The 25,294-nt window shown below is 40.7% G+C and overlaps 1 protein-coding gene and 1 long non-coding RNA gene across 4 annotated transcripts in view; one reads left to right on the top strand and one right to left on the bottom strand.

Moving 5' to 3' along the window:
* Positions 1-1,098: 1,098 nt before the first annotated feature.
* Positions 1,099-4,814, bottom strand: LOC117151509. Its single transcript, XR_004461501.1, has 3 exons — positions 4,685-4,814; positions 2,262-2,364; positions 1,099-1,248 (listed from the first exon to the last, which is right to left on the bottom strand). It is a non-coding gene; the product is annotated as an uncharacterized LOC117151509 (long non-coding RNA).
* LOC100749580 (protein TANC2) overlaps positions 1,123-25,294 on the top strand; it is a 50,003-nt gene continuing 25,831 nt past the window's right edge. For 2 of the 3 annotated variants that reach the window (XM_033320085.1, XM_033320076.1), the window contains exons 1-4: positions 1,123-1,223; positions 1,317-1,525; positions 1,653-3,106; positions 8,895-9,046. In XM_033320085.1, the coding sequence (XP_033175976.1) occupies positions 8,950-9,046 (97 nt within the window). In that variant the 5' untranslated portion in view covers positions 1,123-1,223; positions 1,317-1,525; positions 1,653-3,106; positions 8,895-8,949. Of the gene's footprint in view, positions 1,224-1,313; positions 1,526-1,652; positions 3,107-8,894; positions 9,047-25,294 lie in introns of all 3 variants that reach the window. The other variant, XM_033320080.1, reaches the window with a different exon arrangement.

The following is a 25,294-nucleotide window of genomic DNA, read 5'->3' as shown; positions in this document are numbered from 1 at the left end:
TTTGTCCTACATTATGCGATAAAATATTATTTTCATAAAATTTAGGTATTTTTTCCTACAAAATAATGACGTCATCTAAAAGTTAAAGATATCATACGTCTGATTCACGGTCGCGTATAACTCAGGAAATTTTTCACAGTTTTTCCTGTATGAATAGTAATTTGATCTCCATTAATTCATGCACATTATCAACAAGCTTACTGGTAATGTAAAATACCGATCTATTAAAAATTCTGTCATTGATGGTTCGAAGGAATCAAGATCAATCCCCACTCGATATCAAAGCTGAATATGCGAAGAAGGGGACACTCGCAGGCTATGTAAGAGGCGACAGAATCGCCAGAGAACCTGCAGTCTTTCTAGCGACCTCGAGTTTACGTCCATTTAAAAATTCCTTGCTCATTCAGCTCATTAGAGAAAGAACAAAAAGAGCGAATAATTATCGGTCCGAGCGGATGCGAGGAAAATTGGAATCAACGGGAATCACAATAGTATTTCGTGGCAATCGAGAAGACCTATGTGTCGATGAGGTGCAAAGTCTTGGACTGTCAAGGCAACTCCCCAACGTTCTTACCCAGTGTTAGGTAAGTGCAGAAATACGAAAACAGGTTTTTTACTTGCACTTCGATCCTAGTGTGCCATTTTGATACCAAAAACCGCGTCAAATAAATTTATTGTATACAGTAAAACCTTGTTACTGTATGTTAGCTTCTAATATTAAAACTACCAGTGTATAAAACTTGTATTAAGAGAAAAGTGTAGGAAAAGATACATAATACGAGGGAAATCCCCTTATTTATATACTTTATCAAAGACTTAATAGAAAAATGTTGAAAATTACAGTACAATTGATCGTTCTATCAATCGATGTTTCGATAATCGTAGTTCTACGGTAATTTAACAATGTATGATACAAAACTACTAATATAAGATGGACGGGAAAAATTTCGAAAATATTTGCATTTCCTTCACACGACCATAAATAACTTTCTAGACCTGTATTTTAAAATATTAAATAATAGTTTGAAGGTTAAACAAACAATAGTGTAAAAGGAAGATTATAAAGGGTTTTGTAGCTATGCATTGTTACTATATTTTTATATATTATATATATTTATGCAGGCTCGCTAAAAATCTTCGAACTCGCAAGGGGAGTCGACGTGCTAATGTTGGAAATCGTTTAGAACTGCTAGTTCTGGTTCATTTGCATCACGTGCCATAAAGTAAGTATCCTCTATAACTAAAAAGCTGAAAAAAGATAAGAAAACTTAAATCAGACCCAATTATTACGAATTAATCATTGTTTTCGTAAGTAGAAAAAGAGGAAAATACTCTACTATTGGCGGTGAGAACGTTATCTGATAGATCTGGAAAATCGATCGACATATTGGTTTTGATTGGGTTAAACCGATAGAAAGAGGCGGAAGAAAAGAGTATAATTATATTCGAGGAGAGGCAAAAGGATTAAAATGGTGTACGCTAATATCAATGATACTACCATCAAAGGACCTTTCGAGGGTGTTAAGTATGTTTGCAATTTACATTTTTTAGTCTTTTAATATTATATTATTATATTATTATATTTTATGAATACTATTCATATCTAAACAGCTAATAACTTTTCATTTTTTCTTTTAACTTTGCACATGTAGGAAAGATAAAAATGCATCGTCAGAGCATCAGCAACAATCCCAACAACAGTCGGCGAACAAGAACGACAAGTACGGTTCCTGGGGACCGGTATACAAAAACAAACAGAATTTCATTGACATGCACATTTGCTAAATATAATTCTTCAAAATGATCTCGGAAACGTACTTTCAAGAAGTTACACTGAAAATCACAACTTTTCTATAATTAATCGCATCATTTTTTTAGCAGCAATGAAACAAATAAAGGAATAATTCTACTCAAACATTTTGTTCTTCGTTACACTGACGTAATAGCAAAAGAAAAAATAATAATTAAAAGACTCAAAATGTATTCTTTTGTCGTTTCGGAACGATTTCCCTTTGAAGAGAAAAGAGTAGTAATCCAAGGCTCAACGACAGATGAAACTGAAAAAAGTACACCGCTAGTTCCGGCGGATATGCAAAACACGAGGAGACAAAGACAAAGAACTCGAAAAATACGGCTGGCGGTATTCGTCGGCCAAGCTGAAGGTCTGAACATATATTACATCAAACATATATTGCCTCATCTTTTTTAGACGCTAATAGCTCATCAAATTCCGAATTGATCCGTATTTTCACAAAACATACCTCTGTACCTTTCTCTGTCCGTACCGTTTAAGTGAATTCTTCCGTTATGGACAGACTTGTCGCTCATTGCCAGTACGATCTTCCTCTACTTCATCTCAATTCCCTGCAATTTCACAAAGAAAAAGAATTCCATACCGTGAAATTAAGAATGAGGAGACTTTGAAAAGTTTATCTCGGTTACTATATTATTCATCTAAATTAAATACAAATTAAATTGGACTGGAAATTAGGTAAATGTTCAAAAATTTGAAATATACGGGGAAATCAATTAGAGATTGGATGAATGACGTTCGAAAAGGTCACGAAGAGTGCTATCGAAATACCCTCCGTCAGCTTCCACCCTGGAGCAAGGAAATAGTAGGGGAAAGACGCGAAGCGACTGGTGGGGAAAGCGAAGAAGAAAAAAGCTTCTGGACAAATGAGAGCTTTGCCGTGACTCGGGGAGAACGAGGGCAACGTGGTGCAGTCGTCGAAAACGCGTCGGCTCGTTCGGTGTTCCTCTGAATGGAGGATCGGGGGCGGAACAGGGTTCACGTCGACGCTCGAATTGACGTTCTACCTACCTTGTAATTTATTTATAATATTTATTTGAATCCTTAAACACATATCGTTCATATAGAACCTCTTAACTAATCGAAAAGAAAATTGAATAAGTATATTTATATTTGAATTAACACGCGAGAAAGAGATTCTTCGCAAGGATCGTTTCGCGAGGATCGAGTGAAAGCTTGAGGAGAAGACGAAGAAGAAGAGCAGAAAGAAGGAAAAGTGTCGTTGCTCCGTGGAACGCGAGATAGCTGAGAGTCGACGTCCCGACGCTGCTATTTCGAGGCTGAAACACATCGGTAAGCTTTTGTTCGATAGTCTCACCGCCGACTAGTTTCTTTTCCCGAATTTACAGTGCATAACTGGCGGGTTTCCGGCCGTTTGATCGACAGTTCGCACGAAAAAAGGGAGATGCGTTTGAGAGTCCCTTTCGCGAGATTCCAAGCTCGACCGCGTTCTCAGCATCTTTACGAAGGAGACGTTTATCTCTGTTCTCTAAAATTGCACCTTCTATAGAAAAAGCTAGTCATCTTACACATTCAATCTTTTTATATCAGAATGAAATGATGCCACGAAATCTATTGCTCTTCCTGTTATGCGTTGACTCGTTGTTAAACATCAAAGACACATGTACGATCGTTCGTTAGTTTGTTTTCATCGAAGGCATGACTCGACCGATCGTTATTCCCAAAATGAATCATTCTCAAGGAAGTCTCGATCAGCTTCCACTTTCGATCAGCTGACCGCTCGACCGATGTTGATTTATTATAGCTATCGCGTATTTTTATTATAGCTCCATGGAAAATCCCGGGAAATTCACGGTTACGAGTTTTTGTTTATTAAGAGTTTCCCCACTGTGTTTACTAGAAAAGTAGATAAATTCTTGCAGACGTTCTATCGACGACACGCGAACGTGAAGATATCGTAGAGCTATCGTAAAACGATCACAGTGCCACCGGGGCATCGAATGCAGACCGGAAATAGAGCTTCCTCTACGAGGCGCGATGATCCCTCGTTCGAACGTGGAACAACGTCCCTTTTGCGTGCCGAAGGGCAACCGTCACGTCTAAATCTCGGCATCTCCCTTCTTCCCTCACGCTGTCGATGGTAATGCTCGTTGCATCCGTAGGTACAACGGCATCGGGGCGCTATTTTTGTCGGCGCCCAACAGTTACTAGTAGGCACCCTCTTGCGAGCAGCCGGAGGCTGGCGACTCGCGTCTCGATACCCTCGATTCTTCTTGCGGGCGCGTGCCTGGGCTCGCTCCAGTCATTAGACCTGCCTGTTCTCAAGAAAAAATGACGAACGGCTCGATAAGAATACCTGTGAACGTGACGAAAAGTCAACGGGTAAGAATTACGACACGAAATGTGGGACGACTACTCGGAATGCTTTTCTTCTGGGTCAAAAACCTAATGGTATTGCAGGCGTAATTTCTTTTATTATCGTGCAATAATACGTAGGCTTATTGAGTTCTTTGACGATAGAAGCGGTAGATATGCTATGAAACGTTCGCTTCTTGACATCTATAACACATTCGTCTATATTTCGTTCTTTTGCGACGTCCATATATGACGTATCTATATATATATATAAAATAGTATTCTGAACGTCGCAAAAGGACGAAATATAGAAGAATGTGTTATGGATGTCAAGAAGCGAACGTTATATATATCGGAGCCTTCTTTTTATTCAGAAATAGAATATAAAATATAGTTAATTTGGATCTTGGATTGGTTAATTGAACAATAGTGATATTGTCGCCAACGAGTCACAAGGTTATTAAAATTACATAAGTTATTTTATTCTTTTGACAATACAAACGAAGGATGCGTTATAGAAATTTCGTGTGTTTGTTCCATAACATACCCACATACGTTTCATTTCTATACAACCTTCGAACTCGTATTAATCACGCCAACAAGTATCAAACGGCTGCCCGATGTTGTCCGACGCAAGTAGGTTTGACAATTCATACACAGACGCGCACGTGTCCGTCGTCTCGCAGGCGCGCGTGCCCCACATTAACGTGTACCATAGGGAAGTCTTGAAAATAAGGGGAAGCAGCCATTTTAGGGAATGCATTAAGTAAAAAAGAGTAGATGAGACGATTGGGAGGAACTGCTGAAAATAGGGGATACCTGAACATTCGGTCTATATTTATTCTCTGTTCGAAATTCGGGCGGTTGGTCGATCAAAATGCATCGATCAATTACGACTCGTAAACACCCTAATTCGGTGTTTCTTGTTGCAACTTTAATTATTTAACATTAATTTTAGGTAAATTAATACATACGTATCAGGTGAAGAAGCCACGTTAAAAATCGGTATTTGAGAATATAATTCCGATTTTTGTATTAATTAAAAATATTACAAATCTTTACTACAGCACTACGATCTTAGTAGTGACCGCCCATAAACTCTGAACTTGAGTTCTAATTGAACCATTCCAGCCAGTTTATCGCGGATTCTTCGTGGGGTCGTCCCCATAAGAAATTCGATCTTGGAGTTAGGAGAGCCTAAATATAACCAGGAAGTAATGTCGGTAGGCAATTTACGTATGTTCTCGTCACCTTCTAGGCTCAGCACGCGCATAAACCACGTGGTAGCAAGGCTAAGCCCCTGACAGAAAGTTCCGACCGCGTTATTGCATTAGCCTGCAGGCACGTGCGTGCGTGGGTGCAAAGGGCAGAGAATTAGTAAGTGGCGTCTGAGGCGTCAAGGGTGTCGTTGAAGTCCGTGCACAGGCTGCGCAAGTTCGTTCAACTCGAGAGAGTCGAGAGCTGCAGAGAGATGCTCTGCTGTTGAAAAGCTTTGAGATCTATTGGACTTTATATATCAGACCATGGACTTTACGAATCCAGTATTTTTCAGATTCCAAATGATATATGAGCATTTCGACTAAAAGGAAATATTACATTGGAAATCATCGTTAATGTACGACAATAAACAATACAATTTCCAAGAGGAATAAAACGAACACATTTCGTGAGAACTCATTGACAGGATCTAGAGTGAAACGAATGCAAACGGACGCATCCTGTCGTTAGCATGGTTGCACATCAATTACAACATTCGCGTGCGATCGCACGAATTAGTTCGTTTCCACACCGACTGAATCATTCCGCTGTCTCGTGTTTACACTGTGTATCAGATAATTGTCGCGTCTCTTTCAAGAATGGACGACGTTAGCCAGTCATTGTCTTGTCAATTTAATTTTAGCAGCAAATCTCACGCTAAAATTGTTTTCCTCTGAAAAGTATATGTCTGCGATTTATAGTAATTTCATCGAACGCTTGCAGCGCGATTTCATTTTACCCGAGGGCCCGTCGTCTAGTTAATGCAACTGTGGCAAAGAAAGAAGCTTGAAAGGAGATAGAGCAAAGAAGAAAGATAAAATCGATGATTTCCTTTGGCCTCGGCATGAAACGGAAGGAGAAGAAAGAGCGTAGTTTCGGGTGGGGAGAGTATCTCCTAAGAATAGAAAAATTCTTTTTCCTCGCCTTGTCCTTCCCTCATGCAATTATCGAGGGAGTTTCTGTGTCTTTAAGTATACACCTGAGGAAAACAATTCGCGGAAACTGATCCATAATTCTGACTGCGTCGAAACTTCCATGTTACTTTTGAACCAGACGCTTCAGTGACGTCGAGGTCACAGACGGTCCTAAATGCAACGGTTTAAAAATATCAATTCCTGGAACGGTTCGCAGAAATCGAGCAGCGAGATATTTAGTCCTCTCTTCCTTTTCTTTGTTCCATGTATACCGCGGCAGCCAGACCCCCCGCGAACCTAAAGGCGTGGTTACAACCACCGATTTGTGTTCGTGTATACACGTGCATCCGCTGTTCCGCCATACAAAGAAGGAAAGAGAAATTATGCGCTTAAATTAACCATCAAAAGGAAATACGGTAGAACTTTGTCCGAGTTACGTCCATTGGAGCGATATTTTAGTTGACTTTCGCTTAATTCAATTTTTAGCTATCGAATTTATTTGTTTAACGCGAATTCCTATTATTTAACGGGATAACGAGAAGAATCAACGACTCATTATGTTACAATATGAGCAAAGAATCAAAATTATAAATCGTAGGACGAATTAGAATTACCAGTGGAGTACTTCCGGTTTTTAAATTGCATAGCAAAGGGATATGATGTATCTTTTGTAATTTATGTAGATAATATGCAGAACCTTGACGAGTTATGATATTTGCATTTCACAGCGGCGCAAAGTTGTTTGAACTTGTTTGCAATGAAGTCATGTACCGACAGCTGGTACATTCTTAGACATAACGACGGCGTTCGTTGGTACGTGGTGATCGCATCTCGGAAGAATGACGTCTACTGGTGCGTCGAGACGACGGCGGTCGTCTTACCCGAAATAGATCCCGTATACGAAGACGACTCGTGAACACAACCACGAGGAAACCGGTTGCTAGGGGAAAAACGAATCGCTCGTTTCGATAGGTTTATTAATGAAGAAAATTCCAAGCCGGTCGAACTCGACTCATTTTACGGTGTAACGTGAAGCATACAAGCGAAAGGATCCAGAAACGCATCTAGAAAGAAATATTAATCTTCCAATTCCTATAGCTCAGAGATTCAGTTGCGTACTAGTGCAGTATTGGAGATTTTTCTAAATTCCGTCTTTACCGATCGACAAAACCACTGAAAGATTTCATACCATATTTCGTTTTTAATAACCGTTGACAATGTTTATTAGAAAAATTGTAATTAATTGATAACTTTTCAAGGACGATTCAGTTGGCCAACGCATCCCTGATAATGATAACGAAATGTTTTCCCGAAAACTATTTTAAATACACAAAATGTGAAACAGAAGTCGGGTTATTTGACTTCTATCGAGGAGGGGTTGCCATTTTTGGTACAAGGACGCACATGTCGGTCGAAGGAGTGCACGAGTAACATATGGGACAACGCACGATGTTTGCACGGCCATCGAAGGGGCTAACAGATAAATAAACCAGACCATTATTACCTGAAGAAACTTCCTAGTAACCTCTGAATTATTCTTCCGGTTTCTTTAAATTCACCCCTAAACATGCGTAAAAAATATCGAATTGGTTACGGTCGACGAGTGAAAAACATAATTTTAATTCCAAGAATGTCATCGGACGTGCAAATGGCGAACGGTTACATGCTCCAAGAGGTTTCTCGCGGATAAAATATCGCTACGCGCGTTCGAATTTTTTCTTTTTTGATAACGCAATGCACGCACTCGTAATGCGTCGAGTAACGGTATTAACGAGTTCTTGCCATGTTATTTATAATTTCCATAAAACGGATAGTAGGTTTATGGTTGACGGGAGTTATGTTCGATTTCAATTTCACCGTGCTTTGCTTACTCGCTATCGATAGAGCTATGCAATGGAAATTGTTGCCTTCTAACAGAAATGTTTCTTGTGAAATTTGTCAATTTTGTAGCTAATAGTATGCTCTGGTTGTCAGAAACCAGCTACGTGGTGAAATCAGTGTTACGAAAAATAATCTACGGTCTGACCTGAGATCGTTCGTCGTTTTTATACGTGATTATGATTATTTAATAAAATAGTAAGTACTATCTAATAAGAACAATATCACGTTTTCAACAATATTCGATAACAATTCGAAATATAACTTTAATAGTAAACGCTAAATGTAAGGTATTTAGCGATCCAATATGGCGACCAGAATCACTCTAACAAGAGCAACTTTTGCTGACTGCAATTTGTCAGTTTTTGTTAATTTAATTGGCTGAATGGAATAAGTTTGAAGAGTAGGAATTTATTTTCGTCAAAAATATAAAGAAATTCGAACAAACACTATATTTGGGATTCTGAGTCACTGCGTAGTTGCGCAGCCGCCTGGCAAGCTTTGAATTCTACCGCGTAAGTCAGTGTATCGTTATTTCTTCTTTTACTTCGTCAAATTCTTTGAACTTTTGCATCTTTTTTCTTTATCTATCTCGTGCATCTTTTACACACCTAGAAAGTAAGCTTTAAATAACTAAAACAAACCTCTGACACGCCCATGTAGCACACTAAGCATTCAGCTTTATTTCCTTAAAATTTGTTTGATTTTTGTTTCAGCTCGTTCGCGAATGTATCATAAAGAAGAAGCATCGTTTATTTAAAATTGGACACGATGAGAGCGCGAGACTCGATCGTGTACACTCCAGTGTCTCTCGGACCGGATACGGATGACGAGGAAACGCTGGTTAACGCGGAAGTCTACAACAATGGTGAGTTTTTATCAAAATGTTTCATACGTGTCTGCTTTTTTTAGTTAAGATAATCTTATCTTACATTCTTTTTAGTTTTCAATATACGTGAATATACTCGAAGTTCTTCGTATCTTTTAAGCAGAGTTATATTTAGATTGCGGATGTTTATGCATTTCTGAAGTTACAAAAATGTACATGGCAAAGTATACATAGTATTATAAATATAATATTTTATGGGTGAATGAAATCTACGGTTAAATCTAATTCCTTTCCTTTAATTTATGAAAACATGAGTTTGTATAAACATCCAGCATAATTACCTATATCATAGACTGTATAAAGTCTGTTACGAAATAATCACTGAATATTTTAAGTTGCACAAAGAAAAATATGATAGCAGAAAAATAATAAAACTAAAAATGGCAGATACGAGTTTTTAATTAAGCAGGAGCTTATATTTCGTAAAACGTTTATGAAATACACCGGTAGAATAATCGATATTTTTACCAACGATCGGTAAGCGAAATCCTCGAATATCTCGGTAGAGTTCTTTATGATATAACGAGGGGAGGTTAGTGGCCTCCTCGAACATGCTCATGCAGCGAATCTCATTAACACAGACAAAAGAATCCTCTTATCTAGACTGCGATGTTTAACGTTGCCTGATGGTGTTTAGTAGCGTTTTACGACAAATTTTTATGCGTTCCGGTTCATCTCGCATCATGAATCAATCGGTAACATTGAATGTCGTGTATCTCCGTAAACAATTCGAGTTTGTCATACTCGATGATTACTTGTATCAAATGAAAAATGGAATAAAAATTGAACATTCGTCTCATCAACACCGATAAAACGATTCTCTTATTCAATTTCCGATGTTTCGTATGTCTGATGATGTTTAAAAGCGTTTTACGACGAACTTTTACGCGTTTCGGTTCATCTCGCGTCATGAATCAATCGGTAACATTGAATCGCGCGTATCTACGATTCGAGTTTACCATAGACAACGTTACTTACGTCAAATGGAAAGTCGAATAAAAACTAAAAATTCATTACGTTGTGAATTAATCTCCATAATGTTCTTTTATTTAATTCTAAGTTAAACGAGAACCATTCCACCGAACGTGTTTTCTACTGATTGTGAATTTTTCCTTATCGTGTGCTTCCATGTAATCTTCATATGCGAAAATCAAAACGACAATGATAAAGAAAAAACGATTGAACCGATTAGAAAAAGGAGATTCGATACGTTTCAAGGTGTCGTTTCGTGTCACTCGGAACCACCACCATATAAAATGTAAGGCACATTCCACGGCGTACCGGAATGCCGCTAACTAGATGGGACATTTTTCCTTATTAAAATTCCACGCTAACCGAACACGGATATTCCTGACCAAGTCAAGCCGGATGCGATTGGAAAACGAAGCGAGAGCGAAGACTCAACCGCTCTGAGTCAGAGCACACCTACACGACTTCCGAATTCGAACTTCGCGGTTATAATGCACGTAGGATAGACGGGGGCGTACCGCATGTACGCAATATACCAGAGAACCAGACGCGTCAGCCTCCGTTTTTGGCAATTATAACACGTTCACCTGAAACAATATCGTTTAATCGTCGATTCTTATCTTCTTCGAAACTCAAGAAATTAACACGAGCGCCAAACTCGAGTATCGAATAATCTGCCTCTTTCTCTGAAAACAAATTTCTTTGAATAGATAGAAATTATTGGAGAAGGGATGACTCGATATTATATACCTAATATTACATACCTATATATATATAGTCATATATATACAGGGTGGTTGGTACTGGTGGTACAAGCGAAAGGGGGTGATTCTACGCGAAAAAAGAAGTCGAAAATATAGAATAAAAATTTTTCGTTTGAGGCTTTGTTTTCGAGAAAATCGACTGTGAATTTTCGCTCGGTACGCGTGCACTTTATCGCGTCTTGTTATAACGGAAAATGGAAAAATTTAAAAAAAAAAAGAAAAAATTAAAAAAAAGAAAAATTTTTATTCTGTATTTTCGACTTCTTTTTTCGCGTAGAATCACCCCCTTTCGCTTGTACCACCAGTACCAACCACCCTGTATATATATGACTATATAATAATAGCAAATCTATATGTTCTAGCAATGTGTGTGTTAATTAACGTTATCGAGAATTTATATCTCTCCGATATTATTTCAAGGATCTAAGATACCCGTTTCTATTTCTTAGACGACGTCGCGATTTTATCGCAATCGATGACACAGTGCTGTATTTACAGTAAATTAGTATCAATAGGCGTCGAAAGAGTATCTCTGGAATTATATACGTTTATTGTTGCCGCAGGAATATGTATCGTTTTGCGCTGATAATCGGTATTTGTCCGACGAGTTTGATAAGAGGCGTTAACGGAGTTATAGGTATAGACACCAGAAGCTGGCGCACACCCTAAGGAAAGATCGTCCGCGACTATTCAATACTCGTCGATAACCATTATCTGAAACTGGCGCCGTCTAGCGATCTTATTAATTTCACAATTTTATTATTGCCTTTTAGTAGAAAAGTAAGAAATGAAACGTTATAGCAAGAGGTAAAGAATCAAAGATACAGTAGCATTTTTCTATCATAGTTGCGTATCAACCTTTTGATCGAATTACGCTAATTGCAAGTATTCAAATGCTTATGAACGGTAGTGTACATAGGCGAGAAGGAAGCATAAATTGGCTCTGTTAGATGAGTGCAAAAGGCCGAGTTTTACGATCGATTTCCTGCACGATGGAGAAAGTAACCGCACCAAGGCGCGAGGAAACGTCGGTTTAGTTTAATTACGATCCCACTGGCAGTTACAGCCGTGCTTTCTCTGTAGCGTCTTCCTCCCTCTTCGCGAGTACGAGTATATCTCGGCTCGTGCGTCACAATGTTCTTTTCACTGGTTATTGAGTAAAAGATTTCTTCTTCGTCTCTGGGTAATCCGAATCTGCACGGCATCCGGATGCAGATAAGAAGTTTAATAAACTTACTTCCTGACTCCTAAATGATCGTAATTTACCCATGCGATGGAGAGAATCCATCTGTTATCGTCAGGACAAAACATTTTTCGTGTTTTAATTTGAATAGTTGCGTGCAATTATTTGTACCGTCGATTGTTAAACTGATTGATCGTTAATGCGATGTTTCATTATTCTGAACAGTAGAACAAGAACTGTTTAATATCTCATATATCGCCATGTCGTAAACTATCGCCTTAACAAATAACATGCAAAATTCGTCTCCCACTTAAGGGTTTAACCCACGATTTTCTCGCTCGACGCTTCCAGTTTTCTCTCCTCGTGCTATCATCCTACTAGCTTCAGCCTCCATTGAATTAACTCGGAGATCGAGAACAGAAATGCATCATCGTCCTCTCGAACAATACGTATTCATACATACTTACATACATACTGTCTCCACGGTCGCACGACGTAATTCCCCAACGGACGCTTTCCACATCGTGGATCGTAACCGGTGGTTGCGTAAGCGATATAAATCGTATCGTGGCAGAAACGCGTGAAACAGGGCCGTGTTACTCAATGAACGAGATCTCAAAGAGCCGAAAACGAGACAAGCGGCTCGTGTATACGCCAAAGGCTCGTACGGACAGGTCCAGTTCAGTCAAGTGACGAGTATCCGTACTAAGAAACCCTAGCAGAATAGAAAAATCTGATGAAACGGAGCTAAACTACTCGACTGGATTTCAGTATCCACGCGGTAACATACTGAGTTACTTGCCACTCGACTAAATTACTAGCCGTGTCTGAGCGAAGCTTTAAGGGCGCGCGACAGTGGCGAACAATTTCGCGAGCAACGTTCGCGATTTGCGACAAGAATATCTTACCAATCGCGTATTATCTCGACCGATTTCATGCTGGACACGTAGCGGACGCATGCCACGTACGTATTGTGGCGGCATAAAACTCCGTGGGGCCGTGGCTTTCAGCGCCCTCGTCAGGTCCACGATCTCGAGCACGTAGAATCCCCTCGGCGAAAAAACGCCTAGGAGCGGCTTAGTGCGTGTAGAGCGATCGACTTCGAACGTGTACGAGTTGGAGAGATGGTAATCGCGTAGAATGATGGTCGTTCGTGACGTTGGTCGTCGTGGTGCACCGACGACCGCCGATCGTAACGAGCCGATCCCAGGGGTTTTTCTTTTTTCGTGGGAATCTACAGCGATACGCCTAGCATTTCGAGCTTACTGCATTTCTGTGGTAAACTGAAAACTTGTCGCGGAATAGGCAGGTTAAAGTTTTGATTTCGTGGTAAGCGCGCAAAAATTTAAATCTAATCGTCGAATATAGGTATGTTTAAATATACGCTGTAAATTTGTGGTAAAGATGGATTTTCATCTTATTTCGAGCTACGAAATTGAGCTTTGATTTCAATTGTACCAGGAATTTAGGACCACGGAATAGAATCAATATCGGAATTGTAGCCGGATTTGATATCGACCAGAACCTTTTTAACTGTTTCACTGGCTCTTCGTAACTGTTTCACTCAGAAGCATTATATAGCCGTTATTAACAATTAGTTCTGGAACCTTCCCGACCCCCTGAGTTTGATGGTGGTTTTCGGTAGAAAAGTAATTTTGGAAGTTGATATAGTTGATATATGAAGTGGCTCGTGGGGTTAATCGGAAAGATTTCTCTTCTTCGTTAATTAGGTCGCCGCGAGCGCGACGAAAATCGTGAAAGTAACTTCATACTGTTTCAAGGCGAACGATATTTCGTCTCTTTCAAGCCAGAAGATCGCGCCTGGGTAAAATGGACTGTACGTATTGTACGTACGTAATGTATCGTAAACAGTTTCGAGCACTTCTTCCTTTAGATCATAAAAGTCTGTAAACCTTTAAACGTTAATTCTCAAATTCAAATATTTAATAGGGATGAAATGTCGCAATATCGAAGAAAGTTGTACCATCTAACAAGAATAACGTTGCAACATAAAATAAGGTCGTAATCTTTCGTCGAATAGTAAGCAATGGAATAGTAAGAATGGATGAACGATATCTTACTAGCTATCCTCGAAGCATAAAGCGAACCGACAATATGTAAGTACATATATAATAAAATCGCACTTAGAAAAGCAAACATATGTAGTATAATGGGCCCGATACACCTGGCACAATATTCGAGCAAGTTCGTATAATTTAAAAGTTTCCCCATTAATTTGACATCGTTCAATTGTGTTCCTTCGAGCAATATATAGTATAGTACTTAAAAAACGCAGGACTACTTACGATCAATAACAATTATTTCGAAATCCTCGAAGAGTGTACCCATGCCTCGTCATCTACTCTTAGCGAACATTCTTGGACGTCAGTGCCCTATGTTGCCGCGAGGTCGAGCGATTGTAAAATTTAATTAACGAGCAAGTGGACTATGACGAGTGTTCCGTAATGGATAGCCGCGGGGCCACTAATTATCTGAAAATTATATACCATTTGCACGGTTAATTCGCGTCAATAGCGTTAACGTCTCGCCTCGATCCTCTCTTCGACTCTCGCTTTTCTACTTGTTACTCTTCGCGAACAGTTGCACCAATCTTGCCCCAGGCCGATCCAGCAGTGTATTGCCCAACCTGTGTTGTCGGTGCATTTATCGGTCGGTCCCTGTGTCTGTACCGACACCTCGTCGCGCGATAAAGCCACCGTACACGTGTTGTAAAACGTAATCGAAACCGTTATTGTTATAGATCTTTCAACCGATACGAAACAGCGATCAATTTGCTCGGCAGCTTGTGCGTGACACGCTTCTGAAATTTTTACGCGCGCTGTACTGGCCCGATTTTTCTCTCCTCTGGTGTTGCCCTCGTGACGCGTGTAACTCGCTGCAATTTCATTTTTATTCGCAATTCTCTAATTAAAATACATCGTGTCAGAAGTAAACAGCGAGTTCGGATACTGCTGAACGGTAGCATAAGCGCCTACGTGCGTGTAGAATGCATGTAGATCTAAAGTTACGATTAAAGATCAATTGGTGACCCTACTTAACTTTGCGTTATATTGCAAGCTCGCAGTATCGATTCCATCAAGTAGTATACTCGCGACCGATTGAGAGAACGAACCGTTCGGCACAGCCGTAAGCTGGTACGTGCCGTACGTACCTAGATGTTATCGTTGGCAAAAAATCCGCAATTACGTCGAACGGTTTCTCGTTTAAACGAACAAGCAAACAGCAAAGGAAGGAACGCGTAATCCTGATAATCGTCGAACGAAAACTAGATCACTGGACTAAGCGTATGGACGAAACGTAATTGGCAGGAATTTCTTGGAAATTTCATGTTCCGCGCGGTGTTAATTAATTACACGGCAACTATTACTATCCCCCCTCTTAATTGCATGGTAATTACCCGAGCTAATTTATACGAAACGAATTCCTTTCGTAAGAACTGCCGTGAACCGAGCGGTGTAACACAACGCTTCCGAGGTTCGTTCGTTCTTTATCACGACATAGTTCAATAAACCTAGCAGTAACTTATTATCGTGGGAGTGATAGTTTCGCGTGGAACGATGATCGAGGATGAGTGAATATTTATGGAAAAATATCGATAGCGAGCGATGAACGGTGAAGAGAATTTTTATGGAGGTTTGACATTCTTGGTGTCTCGCGGAGATTTGGACGCATGTGGCAGGAACGTGTTTTGTGCGTTTGAAATCTGTTATTATCTATCTCTATCTACCTCCATGAAATCTATTATCGAGAATTTACTAATAGTTATCAGTACGTCGATGTTATCGTGATGATTTTAATGTATTTTATTTTAGATATAAATTTGTATCTAAATAAATAAACTAATTGAATGTTGTTTCTAAATTCATGTTCAATCCGTGTGTCATTTTCTTCGATGCCGTGGTACAAGGCATAAATATTGCCCACGATTTTATACAGAAAAACTAGCTGAAAGACGAAAATGAATAGATGCAAAAAATGTTCAATTAAAAATCACCTCGACAAATGCTAGAAAAAATACTTCGCAACATCTTTGAGGATCAAAACTTTAGACAAATTCGCGCAACCGTACGAACAAGTACTGGTTCGCTACTTCGCTAGTACTCGCGTCTACTGGCTCACTCTTCCACGAGTGCACGTGCACACACGTGCCTATCCACATCCACGAACCGCCTGCTGAATGTGGCGCGATCGAAGTATATCGGGCCTTGAATGAAAGAAGGATTCGAACGACTGAATGAACCGAGGCATACAGCCGAGTGTATCGGACCAGCGTGCGTGGAAAGAGCGTCGTTGCGGCGTGTAGGAGCTGGCGTGGGCGAACGCACGCGTATCTGCGAGCGGTTTTTGCGTACGTTGCACGAATACACCGCAAGTTCGAGTATCTGCACGCTACACTGCCACGTCCTCCGGCTTTTCGTTACTCCGAGCAGTAAACTCGTCTAATAATTTACGCTTTTGGTGGTCTGTGGATACATTTTTTTAAGATCTTTCAACGCTGTAATTAATTCGAAATCGAGGCTGTTAAGTCGATATCTAATGGGAGATACAAAAAGTATACGCGTGTATGTCATGCAAGCGACTGGAGTCAATCTGTCTCCGATCCGGAAGACAATAGGCGTATATCTGTGTTCTGAAACTGTATCGGTCGATTAAAATTCATTTGGTCATTGGAAATTGGTAACGTTTGGTGTATGAAGACAATATCGAGATCTTGGAAATGACACGGATTTCTATGCAGGAAGTTTACAGTTTACATATATATATCAGTTGTTTATATATGACATATGATATAAAAATATACATCAATTTCATTTTCCAAGTAAATAAGAGTAGATCCTTATCATCTTCGACGACCCATCTTATCGCTATAGAACAAATACTCGACAGTCCCGTAAACATCCAGCTTCCACTCGATTTAAGACATCGTGTGCTGTCTGGATTCCTTGTCTCTTATAACCAAAAACTGTTCTCTGAAGTCGCCAAAAGTTAAACAGGGATCCGATGTCGATTGTAGATGCTTGACGCGCGTATCGCAGTCAGGGCCATTGAAAAGCGGGCACGCACTTCCTCGTGTATTGTGTTTCGGATGAGACTTGTCGGTAGAGCAGCCGTGAAAGTCTCATTTTCAAGGACCGATCAACGAACAAGTTTTCACGGGTTCGTGCACGAGGAACCAAAGTAAACTCGAAGAAACAAAGGCCAATTATTCTCCTGGTTACATCGTTTCGGTGCGTGTAAAATATTTTTACAAATTGATATTTATTGCATACCATCTGCAACATACAGCAACAATATGCAACAAAATGTCGCTTGTTGTTGCTTCAGTGAGAATCTTACGAGCAGTTCATGAGCGTTGTTGCGTGAAACTGGATCCGAGCGACGGCATCTTCCACGAGTCTCTTCTCCTTAATTCGTTGCGACCGACGTGTATCGACGTTTACGCGATTGCACCCACGTGAAAGGTGCCATGCAGTGTAAATCGCGAGCAGACATGTTGGTCTCATGTAGTCGTAGCAGCATGCTTACGCTCGGGGACAAGCTTAATTCGTGTTCGCGTGTGCACGGCCGTTCGTTCATTCGACTTCATGAATGCAGCCCGCTGGAAAACCGGTGTCTCGTTTCCTTCTTCGTTCCTGCCCCTCCTCGCCGCTTTCTTGATTTCAACCGTGGACCACGATTACACGGACGCGCGAAATTACGCTCATACTCGTTCCATCGAATTCTATGTGTTCGAGTACGTCTGCGTTTGCGTTTGGCCTGTAGAAGTGGACACGTGGGCGGACTAGGTATCCGCGATATTGGTCTGCCGATTCGACGGTATGTATTTTACGAGGTCCTCGCGATAAGTGACCGTGTTCGATGCTGGTAGCCGCATTCGACGAAACTTTTTCATCTACGAATGTAGAAAACTATAGAAAACTACAGAAAAATATACAAGATATGTCAGGCATAACGAGATCAACCGACAATAAAGTTATTGCCTCTTTCACGATCGTAAAGAAACAGGGCTTCCCGACGTGATACGAGGATACTTTTATCGATCGTAACCTCGCATCGGAGGAGAGTTTAACGATCGTAGCCCGCGAGGGCCTAAATAAATTTGGCGCATCGTGTCACGTCGGTCGGACATGTTTTCTTCTCTCTTCGAAACAAGCCCTTCGTAGGACTTCTTCTGGTTCAATCGGTTCCAACGAACCATCCTCCTAGCATACACAACGCCAGAGGTATAATTCAAGCCGCGCGAACAGAGCGTATCCGTTCGCGCGGCTGACGTTAAGAACGATGAGGTGTTATTTCTTAGTGAAACACGCGCGCACGAGCGTATAATGATCGAGTCGAACTCGCGTTTAGTCTCGTGCCTTAGGCCTCGCGTTTGGCAATCGTAATTAGTATTTAACAGCCGAAGGGATATATTAATGCGACACACGTAGAAACGATACGTTCCGCTGGAGATTACCGCTGCTAGTTGCCTCGTATTTTCGACTGGCTTTTCACGCCTTTTACGCTCCACAAAAAGTACGCTTATCTACAGAGAGTGCTTCAACGATCGGCAAAATCCACGTGAAAATAAATTGAAAATGTAGAATAAAGCTTTTTCACGCGACGCTTCGTTTCCTTCGCGTTAAAACTTTTTGTTCTTTACTTTCTTTCTATTTTTACTTCGACCGTACGTCGTGGTTCCTTAAGTGGTTCCTTGTTAAGAAAGACCGTTGTGTGTATCTTTTGATCTCACATCCTGGGACGGTTTCGTAATTTCGTATTTAGAGAAGAATTGCGAAAATTTGCCAATACGTTTGGCAGGTCAGAAAAGAGTGAGATCGATGCGAAATTCACGAAGGCTGTTTCCAGGCTTGGTTGTTTTTTATATTAGCGCGTTAATATCTTAGTCCGACAGGTTGGAAATTTGATTTATTCGAAGCATTCTTCAAAGTATTAAATCTGGATTTTAACAGTATTCATGGATATCTATATATTCAAATAAATAGGTCGAAATTAAATGATGCGAATCGATTAAAAAGAAACTCCAAGTGAAACGTTGCGTTAACGGAACGTTGGTGCTTAACGGGTTAAACGAAAAGTCGCGTGAACGTGGCACAACACGTGAATACATATGTTGAGCGAGCACGGTACGATGCCGAGCGTGTTTCCTCGGTGGTGTTACAGTACCGAGAACGGAGATAATATTTCGGGGCACGAAATTTACAGAAATTTACGACCGGTTCTTTTCTCTCTCCCGACCTCAGCTCTATCTTCCGAAATGAATCTTCGCAGTGTGGCGGGTTGCAACGGTCCGCTGACCTTAAGCTCTCTCATGAAACCGATTCGATGAATTCTGGTGGGGAGAAAACGCCAGAGTAAAGGAGTCTCTATGCTCCTACAGAAAAGATTCCTCGGCGTCTACGATCTTCCCAGGGCAACTACCTGTCGAATGACGTGGCTGAGCCGCATTTTTTCGTTCCCCTTTTCTCGTCATTAACCCCCTCGCACGACGGAATCGACCCCTCCGTCGAGCGAATTCCTTCGAGGAATCCGCACCACTGAAATTCCACGACGAGTGGAATCTTTGTCTTTCTTGCTCGCGAGACTTCGCTGCTCGAAAATGGTCCACTGGTTCTCGAGCCGCAGCGTTCGACTTTCACGTATATTAACAGCTTCAAGACGATAAAAAGAAAAAAATAAGGTAAGTAAGTACCTACGCAAGGAGAAATCTTTGGACTGGAGATCCTCTAAGACGTTTATTAGTAGACGGCGCATTTTTTTTTTTTTATATATTGCATTTTTATTAGCGATCAGCTAAAATAGCGTATTTTATAGGCTAATATGGTATTTTAAAGAACTGCTATTCCTAAATCCAATAACAAGACCCCTTTATCTTCTCTTCGAGTCTGCTGGCAAATTTCTTTCGAGTCTTTTATCGTTTTGTAATATTTTGCGTAATATATTTCATGGATACAAGTAATAATACTTAAGTAGAGGCATGCTTTATCCATTAGAAATTCTGACGAACAGTCTACTTTCACATTCTACATTCTGTACGTTACTGCATCTTCAAATTTTCCATAAATTCGTAAAAATCCGCGACGTAACGATCGGCGATAAAGATGCATGAAGAGTAGTTTGAGTTGAAACGAGGCACACTTTCCACTACCATTTAATCGCGGCCATTGAGAGATTCTGGTACCTAGACCCGAATAAAGTACACCGCAACGGTGCCGCAGGAAATTCGTACGTGGGCGAACAATCTCGTCGCATCGTCTCCTATCGTAACGAACGATTTAACGTTTAACATTGCCCACGCACCCAATTGTACCTAATGCGTCGGTAGAGCTTGAAGTAACGCGAATAATTTCCTCTCATCGGCCCTTCGGCATGCCGTTCGACATCGTGCCAACCATGCTATAAATAGTTTTGACACTTTTGCGTTCGATGTGTAATTACACCTTGTTTTCACTCGAACCTCTTGCTACCGTTACTTTGATTACAATTGACAATTTAACACTTTAATTATTTTAAGTATTAAATGAACTAAATATGTAATCCATTTCTAATTACGTACATCAAACATCAGGAAACAATATCGCATTTTTAATTAATTAATTGTAAAACTCTAAGTTTTGCCTGTACGAGTGACGAATAGAGGAGGTCCCTACAAAAGCAATAGCAGTCTTCAAAAAGATCGATGGTTCTTGAATATTCTTTATAAAACTTTGTACATCCGTGCAATTTTCGTATTTTTCCACAAAAAAATTTACATACGAGTGGTTGACGAAAAAACGCGAAACTAAAGAGCGGATCGATGGACGACGGCTCGGTTATGTACTACGTACGAGCATAAAGGTGTGTATATCGCACCTTTCCACGTAGGCCAGTGTGGCGGATGCGGGTGGGCGGACCGGGATCTGACTTGTGGCGGTGCAACGAAGCCGGAGAGCCCACGCTGAAACGAGCATCGGTAATTAAACGAGCACTTCGCCACGAACTCGTCGTTTTTAACGGAGAATCGGTCTGCCCGACACGACGCGCGACGATTTGTTCCCTGATGGCAGAAGTTGCGCCATTTTTGCGCTGATGGTGCATTCAGAATCGACATCCTCGATACTTTATCGCGTCCAATCGAACGCACAACTATAATTAACCGGCTGTAACCACTTACCGTTGCTTTCCTCTCTCTCTCTCTCTCTCCTTCGCACTATTTACCTGTTGTTATTAAGAAGTTACTTTAAATTACCTACATTCTCAGTTGTATCTACATACATATCATATATAGGATCTTTAACTAATTCCATTATTAATTCGAGATTCTTAGATTTGCTGGAACACGTGGTAATTCCAAACTTTTCAATTACGAATACGTTTTGTAAAAATTACCTATTACATTTTTAACTTAAAACTCCGTAACTCGAGATTTAGTTTAGAAGTTTTATTATACATCTGCGAGACGATGAGAATATTCAATCGCCCATGGATTTTCGACGAAAACGCACGATGTACGGTATCATGCGTATTCGACGGGCCACCGAAACCATGCTACAGAGTGTGCCACGTCGCAGAGGGTTCTTTTTGCTCGAGGGAGAGCGTACCTCGTGTCGAGACCCGTATAAGGACCGACTTGCACGGTACAACACACCGGGTTCTCGGCCTCCTGCCTTCCAGTACACAGGATCCGCTATACTCCGGTATCGATACCAGCTATCTCATCGCAAGATCATGCGTAGTTAATTTGTCGTAGCTCCCTCTTCGACTACCGGCCTTTTTTCCTTCGATAATGCCTACTAAGAAGTACCTAAATCAGAGGTAGTTATGGTCAATTATATACCTCACCCTTTTTAAACCTTGGTCTTTTATCGACTTGGCTTCGTCAACGTCAGTTATGTGCGCAGCATTGCCCTTATATTACGGTAAGAATATATACGGTATAGTAATAAGTTATGGTAACGATAGGAAGTAAGTCTTAAGTTAAGTGGGTTTTTATTCGTTAAGGGCAGTTTCATGAATAGCCTCGGTAAAGTATCGAAAGAGCGTAGAAATATTTTCGCACGTGGATCGTGAAATTGGTATATACATGGTGCTTTATTCTTCTGGTTATATGTTTTCGCCGAAAAAAAAAGAATAACCTGAAATATCTAAAATATACAACGTGCTTTATAAATTCACGTGATTCACAACGAAAGGGTGGTTCACGCAATCAGCATGTATGTCCTAATCCTCACCCTATATTTTTTCTACAAAATCCAACCTCTTTTCCCCTTATATGTCATTTGGGTTTAAAGTCTGATCATGTATACAGTGGCTTCTCTCCCATTTTTCCCCGGGAGGGATCGACCATTGCGTGCAACTGGAACCTGTTACATGCGCGCACACGGGAGTCGTAAGACCCGCAAAGCGACACGTAATAATACGGCTGGTAGGCTGAGTGGTGGGCTGCTCGTACTTACGTACGCAATATACGACACATACACGCTCCACGTACGTGGAGGAGCTACTTTAACCTGTTCGTCGTGGCGCACGAGAGATCGGGTCACCCTGGGAGAGGGGCATCGCTCGAAGGAACGAACGCGGCGCGGCGGCGGCGAGAAAGGATCGACGAAGGCTCTCTCGTGATCGCCGACTAGAGCAAGGATAAAGAAGAATTCTGAATGCAACCAAGACGACGATTCGTTTCCTGGAACACCTTTTTATTCTCTTCTCCGCGGCGTCGGCAGGATCACTCTTTGAAACCTCCTCGATTCGACATCAAACGTGTACTATGCAGATATTGTGCATATTGAACAGACGAGAAAGTAGAAAGTGGCGTGGTAGAGGGAGGACGACGATGTAAGATTGAATCCTAGACCAGCTTCACCTGCTTCGTGAATCGAGCTGCGGCGTGTCTGCTTTAAGATTCGTTCTGATTAATCAACTCGCTTGAATTCAAGCTTGGGTTCGTACAAGATACTCGAATCGAGCAACTTGCATTTAAATGAACTGACGTCGTGAAATAGATAAGTACTTAAAATGACGTCAAAGGAGATTGTATATATTTACATGATCGTATATAAGTATAAAATTCGGTCTAACAGAAATTCACGCTTAAATCCCTGTAATTTGAGTTCATGCTGCTTGGTTAAGGTTTAAGGAAATAACTGAAAGAACTTTGAAATTAGTACGTTCGCGATCGGATCCTTGATTTTATTTGAGCTTCAGATTTGTTTGAGTATCTGAACCTCGAGTTGTTTTGAATTTTGACCAGGCTGTTACATGACGTAGTGGTGGGCGTACGAGTATTGAACGCGTGGAGAACGCGAGTACGCGTCCTTTCAACGCTACTTCCGTTAAACGCCGCGCAGTTAGCACCTTCTGGTGGGCGAACGAGAGTATCCGCGGTTGCGTGATCACATATCATCCTTCTCCTTGGACTAGAGTTTCTACTGCTACTACAACCTTTTTTAATAATTGTAGCATTTACGTATATCCCTGTTTATAAGTCATTGGGTAGTTGCCGATAGTAGTTTTGTTAGCGTTTTGCTATTTATTTCCATTCGTGTGTGTGTCTAACTCGTATTATTCCTTCGTGTTTTGCATCTAGTAAACTAACACAGAAACGGCACAAATATTGTAGTAATATATTTCTTAAAACAGTTAGGAGATTGTTTCTCACACTACACCGATTTTTCTGTATCTAATTTTTACGTATATACCTACAATTTCTTTTTTATGATTGTCTTAAGGACTATCTACGAAATATAAGAAAATCAATATTCCACTAGTTTGTATGTTCTTTCGGGAACAAGTTATATAGGTTCGTTTAGAACCAATCAGACCTAAGTAAGTCTCCTTTAGCTGAGGAATAGTTGGACCAAAAAAGTGAATTAACGTGGGTTAAACTGAGACATGGATCAAATAACAGCAACTGTCTCGTAATTGTCCGATGTGCATAGACTACTGATCTTTAGGTGTCCTGGTTTTCGATGCGTACCGTGCAAGGACTTCGAGGGACTTTGCAATCTTTGCATACACGTGCTAGATCTGAATGCGTTCACGCCTGCTGGATAAACGAGCGGCCGCGGCCGTGTCAACTTCTCGGCATTGGACGGTTGAACAACAGTAGCATTCCCTGCAGCGTGCTATTACCACTCGATACTAGCCGTAACTTTGTTTTATTAAATAAACCAGTGGTTGCGCAATCGTCTTGCGTGCGCGCTTTCTGCGCCGTGAATTCGAGCCGAGTGATCGAGCTTCGGGAAAAGAACGGCAGCAACGCAATTTTCTTGCCGTGTTAGATGTTTAATGATACAAAGTGTGAGGTATGAACTCGTTTTGAATCAGTTTGTAGAGTTGCACCATCGAATTTTAAGGAAGGAAACGCACAAACTTTCTTCTCGTTCAACAAGAAACAATATAAAGAACGAAGTACATCTTTTTCCTTTTAAGAAAATGCTTTTGGTCGATCTTGGAGAATTGAATTTGCTTTGAGCCAATCTGCATTGCATAATTAACACTTTCTATATTCGATGGCTATGTTACTTCAGTCGGATGATTCAGCTTCAGGAAAAGAACTGCTGAAACATAGTTTGTCTGCCGTGTTCGATGTTTGATGGTATAAAGTATGAAATAGCTCTGTTAAATCTCCGGGATTCAATCTCTGTATGTACAATTAACATTCGCTCGAGTGATTATAACATAATATTTAAATTACGTGAGCAAGTTTCATGAATACGACGGAATGGAGTATCTTTGTTGGACTTTTAAAGATAAAATTTATTTTGCATTAATTTGTATTGTATCGCGCAATTAAGAATCTAGATATTAAGAAATGTGATTTTTGGAATGTATACTTGGATATGGAAATTTCTCTTACAACGAAAAGACTTCGAAAGACAGCGAAAAAAAATATAAACAGCAAAATTCTGAACAGTCCTAAAGAAACATCGTCTTATGCAATGACAGGAAGAGGCACGATCTTGTCCTTGACCAGGCCGAGCCTCGAAACCATTCTCATCTCCCGCAGACTCCGATATCCCTATTTGAATCGACCTATATGTTCAGTGGCACAATTAAAATTCCCTCCAAAGTAAAAAAGGAGCAGACCCAAAAGAAAAACGTAGACCAAGAAGAAAAAGATCGTGTGGAGCTACGGGAGCGCAGGCTGGCCTGCTTGAAGAAGCAGAAGACTCGATAGAATTGAAGGAAACGCGCATGCGCGCACGCTAAGACCAGACATCGGAGCAGCTCGATGGAAGAACGACCGTGAGGATCGGGACAAGTCGTCGGGTATAACCAGCGTCTATCCAGTCAAGCCAGTCGACCGGT

The sequence above is a fragment of the Bombus impatiens genome, unplaced genomic scaffold (genome assembly GCF_000188095.3).
Source record: "Bombus impatiens unplaced genomic scaffold, BIMP_2.2 scf_0020, whole genome shotgun sequence".
NCBI classification, from domain to species: Eukaryota; Metazoa; Arthropoda; class Insecta; order Hymenoptera; family Apidae; genus Bombus; species Bombus impatiens.
The sequence above is the reverse complement of the archived record's forward strand: the minus strand, read 5'-3'. Positions and strand labels throughout refer to the sequence as shown.